Source organism: Caenorhabditis briggsae, assembly GCF_000004555.2.
Source record: "Caenorhabditis briggsae complete genome, chrII, whole genome shotgun sequence".
NCBI lineage: Eukaryota > Metazoa > Nematoda > Chromadorea > Rhabditida > Rhabditidae > Caenorhabditis > Caenorhabditis briggsae.
Window position 1 is genome coordinate 1488444 of NC_013486.2, and position 6263 is coordinate 1494706.

Here is a 6263-nt window from a genome sequence, read left to right on the forward strand (position 1 = left end):
TCACATGGCTGATGACCAGCGTGCAGATGTCATTTGCCAGGTGAATGACATTTGAAAATGGAAAGGGCACCCTGCGGAAGAATTAATGACCATGAAAAGGTACTTGAATGTGGTTTTAGGGTCCNTTGAAAGACAATGCAAAAGGTTAATATCTAAAAATGGATATAGCCAAGGTGCTAATGATTAAATTCCATGGTACAAGACCGTCTGGGAAAGTGAGAGACGATAATCACAAATTTGACTTGAGGCTATAGATGAATGACTTTGACTTGACCAATTTTCTGATTCATTTTGAATTTAAAAATATCAAAACAATGTCCGGAGTTTTTGGAATTATCAACAATCATGAAAGCTTCAATTTCGTCCAGAAACCATGTTTCTAGCTCATCTAGAACCCGAGATACAGCCATTTGAAGTTTTGAAGACAGTAAGAGTGTCTCGTCGTCTGCGTCTCTAGCCTCGTAAACTATAAATTGGTGTAACTCGGCTTCTAGATGAGCTAGAAAAATAAAAATTGGACAGAAATGTGTAAAAATAAGCAGAATTTTATAAAATCTCTGAATTTTCGAAAAAAAAAATAATTTTTTCCATAAAAAGTTTTCCAATGCAAACGTTTAGGTGGGCCTAAAACTTTTATACAGTTCCCCAAAAAAACAAACACTCTATGTCTTCTAGAAGCCGAGATGAAGCTTGAGACTTTGAAAAAAGAGAAAATAAAAAAAAAAGAAAAAAGAGGAAATCTTTGAAAAAAGAGGAAATCTGAGAAAATAAAATTTTCTAAATGTTTTGAAAAATGATTTCCATCAAAAAAATTTTCAAGTTCCCATCAATTGATTTCCAGAAAAAAAATGAAAAATTTTATAGAAATATGGGAACAAAGAACTTTAAGTGCCAAAAACCACAGTTCGGGCATACGAAATACGGATCTTTTCAGTTATTTTGCAGCCCTGAATAAAGGATTTTGTACCACCAACAACTAGCGTTCTAGCTAATAGCCGTTCTAGCTGGGAGCCGAGATACACGAATTTGTAGTTTAGGAGTCTAGAGACGCAGACAACGAGACATTTCGTAGCGCCCCAATACTTCAACAAACATTATAAAACACTTTTCTGAAACATCTGCAAAAAATCATAAAATACACATTTCAAGGTTCATTTTGGTCCAAAAAGCAGGCTTCTAGCTCTTCTAAAACCCGAGATACAGTCATTTGAAATTTTAGAAGAGACGCAGACAGTCAGAGTATCTCGTTGTTTGCGTCTCTCACCTCGAAAACTTCAAATAGCTACATCTCGGCTTCTAGAAGACCTAGAATGTTCGTTTTTCTGGAGAAATGTATGAAATTTTCAGGCCCACCAACTATTCCATTTGAAAACTTGTTATGGAAAACATTTTTTTTCAAAAATTTAAATAATTTATTCTATTTTTCAAATTTTATTGAAGTCTACTCATTTTCACACATTTCCGTTCAAATTTCATCCTTTTAGCTCATCTAGAAGCCGAGTTACAGTCATTTGAAGATCAAGAAGCAAGAGACGCAGACGACGAGACACTCTAACTGACTGCGTCTCTTCAAAACTTCAAATGGCTGTATCTCGGGTTGTAGATGAGCTAGAAACCTGGTTTTAGGACGAAATTAAAGCATTCACGATTTCTGATAAATCCAAAACACTCGGGACATTATTTTGAAGCTGTTTAATCCCAAAAAAACAACTTTAAGGTCGACAACTTTAAGGTCAATTATTTTTTTTTTTCGAAAATTCAGAGATTTTATAAAATTCTGCTTATTTTTACACATTTCTGTCCAATTTTTATTTTTCTAGCTCATCTAGAAGCCGAGTCACACCAATTTATAGTTTACGAGGCTAGAGACGCAGACGACGAGACACTCTTACTGTCTTCAAAACTTCAAATGGCTGTATCTCGGGTTCTAGATGAGCTAGAAACATGGTTTCTGGACGAAATTGAAGCTTTCATGATTGTTGATAATTCCAAAAACTCCGGACATTGTTTTGATATTTTTAAATTCAAAATGAATCAGAAAATTGGTCAAGTCAAAGTCATTCATCTATAGCCTCAAGTCAAATTTGTGATTATCGTCTCTCACTTTCCCAGACGGTCTTGTACCATGGAATTTAATCATTAGCACCTTGGCTATATCCATTTTTAGATATTAACCTTTTCATTGTCTTTCAAGGACCCTAAAACCACATTCAAGTACCTTTTCATGGTCATTAATTCTTCCCAGGGTGCCCTTTCCATTTTCAAATGTCATTCACCTGGCAAATGACATCTGCACGCTGGTCATCAGCCATGTGACCACGCCCACCTGACCCCAACCCTGTATAAAAGGGCGCATTGGCCAGACAACCACATTCATTCTGATGTAGTTCTGGCAGTGAATCGATTGGGATGATTCTAGATGATTCCCGATCAATTCTAAACGAGAGCACTTCAATGGAACCCCGGTTGGGATCCTACTTCTTAATTCTTCTGACTATTCTCTACCCATGGAACCCCGATTGGGATCCTTCCCCTTCTTTTTGATTCTTCTGATTATTCGCAAAAGACTGAAGTCACCAGAAGAATTGCAATATCGAATGGATGTGCAGTTTAGACCTAAATTGGACTGTCATCTGGGCACGCAGAGACTTTCAAAAACAAGCTGATCCGATTTATGCAAGAACTTTTTGCCGAGTTCCCTGTGTCTCCCAACTTCATGCATACCAATTCCTTGCAAACCCTGGTTGGTTTTTTTTAGCACATTTCGCAGTACTTTAAATTTTCAACAAAAGTTAAAACTCATTTTTCTGAAAAGTCTGGAAGCCAAGTTACAGCGATTCGAAGTTTTCGAGGTAAGAGTTGCAGACGACGAGACACTCTAGCTTCCTGTGTCTCTTCAAAACTTCAAAGCGCCGTATCTCGGCTCCTAGATGAGCTAGAGACGTGGTTTTTGGACAGAAATGGAGGATTTGAATTGGATTTTCAGCTCTCAAAAAACTCTCAATTTTTAATTCTGTATTTTCAGGATACTGAGTGTTCCCAAAGAGATGAGTCGTTCTCTGAAGATCCACACCACAAAGCCATGAAAGAAGTCTTCAAGAAGTTTCTTGAAACCGTTCGCGACAAATGAACAACGGAAACCGTACAAGAGATGACGGAACAATCAGTGAAGAAGGGAAAGAAGAGAGACACCAAGAAAGCCGGAGAGCAGGGGAATCTGAGAAAGAAAGTTGTACCACTCTTGCTGACTACGATGTTAAAGTTTGAATTGGCTGAACAAAGCAGGAATCGTAGACATGGTGAAGAATTTCAACCTCGCGGCGGCGTTTGATATTGAACGTTTTGAACCATCCGACTCCCCTCAGGCCAATCATAATTTTTAATGGCGAAGGGAATAGACGAGAAATATGGAGGAGACAAGGGAGTAGTGCTACCAATTAATGTCATAGATGCAAGAGCAGTGAAGAACTTGGTAGGACATAAGTTTCTAAGGCAAAATCTTATGAGAAACTCGAATCTGCAAAACAGTCAGTGGAAAAACATATATATGATAGCGAAAAATCAAAAAAAATTCACAAAATTTTCAAAAATCATATGTTTTCTATTAGAAGATAAGACCCTTATTTTTTGGTCTCAACATGAAAAATGCTTGAAATAACAAAGTATGTTTACTCCAGCAAAGATTTCGTGCCTATCACAAAAAAGAAAAAAGTGTATTTTTTGGTGGACCAATTTTGCAGATTGGATCAAAGTGGGCGGAGCCAATCAAAAGTATCCGAAAAATTCTTAGAAGTTCAAGTGTAATAACTGTATGCAATACCAACTCAGTTCGAACAGTTTGACTTTTTTTTTGTACAGTGTATTTCTCGAAAATCTCAGAGAATGTGTGTCAAATTTATTGATTTTTGTGAAATTTTCAATTTTCTAGCTTTTCTAGGAGCTGAGATGTAGCCGTTTGAAGAACTTCTTGGAATTATCAAAAATCATGAAAGGTTCAATTTTGTTCACAAACCAGGTTTTTAGCTCATCTATAACCCGAGATACAGCCATTTGAAGTTTAGAAGAGACGCAGACAGTTAGAGTGTCTCATTGTCTGCGTCTCTCACCTTCTGAACTTCATATCGCTATATCTTGGCTCGCAGGCGGTGTAGAAACGCGAGATTTTTTTTGTAAAATATGTAAAATGTTCTAAATTTTCAGATAAGGAAAAAATGCCGATCCTCAAATGATCACCTTCTGCATGGAAGTCGGATTGTTCATGTTTTTATTTTTGAATTTCCATCACTTTGGAAGTATTCTTCTATACCCACTTGGATGCAACGGTTAGTATAGGAGTGTCAATTCAAATTTAGCACAAAAACCAACTTTCTAGCACACCTAGGCCCACCTAAACGTTTGCATTTGAAAACTTTTTATAGAAAAAATTATTTTTTTTTTCGAAAATTCAGAGATTTTATAAAGTTGTGCTTATTTTCACACATTTCTGTCCAATTTTTATTTTTCTAGCTCATCTAGAAGCCGAGTTACACCAATTTATAGTTTACGAGGCTAGAGACGCAGACAACGAGACACTCTACCTGTCTGCGTCTCTCCAAAACTTCAAAGAGCTGTATCTCGAGTTATAGATGAGCTAGAGATCACGTTTTTGAATGGAATTGAAGGCAAAAATCTGGAAAACAAAGTTTTTTTGGGATTTGTTAAATTCAAAAATAAATTTTAATTGTTTAATTTTTTTGATTTTTGATTTTTAAAAATTTACAAAATACCAGCTTCAAGCTTCAATTTCGTTCAAAAACCTGGTTTCTAGCTCATCTAGAAGCCGAGATACAACGCTTTGAAGTTTGGAAGAGACGCAGACGGTTAGAGTGTCTCGTCGTCTGCGTCTCTCGCTTTCTAAACTTCAATATACTGTATCTCGGCTTCTGGAGCAGCTAGGAGACTGATTTCTGGCTAGAAATGTTGCAATTTTTGGTATTTTTGGAAAGTTTTGAAAATTAGAAAATGATTTTTATTTTGAGAACTCATAAAAAATTAAATGTTTTAAACTTTCAAAGAATCTAAAAATCCTATTCAAATCTTCTAATTCTGTCCAATTTTCATCTTTCTAGCTCATCTAGAAGCCGAGATACAACGCTTTGAAGTTTGGAAGAGACGCAGACGGTTAGAGTGTCTCGTTGTCTGCGTCTCTCGCTTTATAAACTTAAAAATGCTGTATCTCGGCTTCTAAAAGTTCTACAAACGCAAAACTTTTTGTAAAATGTGTAAAAAATGTCATATTTTTCAGAAAGAACTGTATTCATCGCGTTCGCCAACCATCACGATCATCAAGACCATCATAATGATTGGGTTATGCCTCACAAGATTCAAAAAACATTGTTCAGTATTATCAATAAACTTCTGTAGTATAGCAAATATCCTGTTTTTTGTACTGTCTTGGTTATGAATCTTCGAAAAGTAGTTTTCGAAAAAAAGTTGAAATGTGATTCTAGAGGCTTCTAGATGGATCTAGATTGCTCAAAAAATTTTTTGGCACAACATTTTTTGTAATTTTTTCAAAAATTCGAAGTGTTCCAAATATTCTGAATCTGTTCGATATGGTCCGTTTGGATGGTCGTGATATCTTGAATCTTTCGAGTCCTCAAAACTTTTGTCGCACGGATTCTGAAGATCAGAATCACCGGAAAAAGAAGCGCACTGTAGGGAACGGTCTGCAAACATTATTTTTTTTTAATTCAAGGTTTCCAAATGCGCTCCATTGACAATTCATGGAATGAACATCTCAAAACGCTCCGAACCTAGTGAACATCAAAAATTTCCAAGAAAATATCGATTTTTTGAACTTTTTTGAAAATTCTCATTGGAGCGCATTTGCATTTTTTCTTCATGCTTTGTCCAAATTATGAAAAAGTATATCAAAATTTGAGAAATTGAATTTCAAGCGTTTTTGTATAATTTTCATCAATTTTGGACCAACATTGAGGGATATATGAAAATGCGCTCTATTGAGAATTTCTTGATTTCTTTGTTTAAGAGTGTTTTAATCATTTTTTGGAGTTTAGGACCTATTTTTCATGATTTTCGACATTTTTTCTGCCTAAAACCCCCAAAAACTCACATAAATCCACACAACCAGTGCCAAAAATGTGGAAATTTGCATTTGATTTATGTTACACCTGAGCAATAGGAGACCCAGAGAATAAGAAAGTGTTAAAATGAATTGAGACAAAGAAACGATACAAATCGTATGTGTGGAGTCGATGGCT

At 35.8% G+C, this 6263-nt stretch overlaps 1 protein-coding gene across 1 annotated transcript in view; it reads left to right on the plus strand.

Annotated features, from left to right (window-relative positions):
- CBG18719 overlaps positions 1-1555 on the plus strand; it is a gene marked incomplete at both ends in the record, with an annotated part of 2164 nt that extends 609 nt beyond the window's left edge. The window contains one exon of the mRNA XM_002629786.1: positions 1485-1555. Within this exon, the coding sequence (XP_002629832.1) occupies positions 1485-1555 (71 nt within the window). The remainder of the gene's footprint in view (positions 1-1484) is intronic.
- Positions 1556-6263: the final 4708 nt, after the last annotated feature.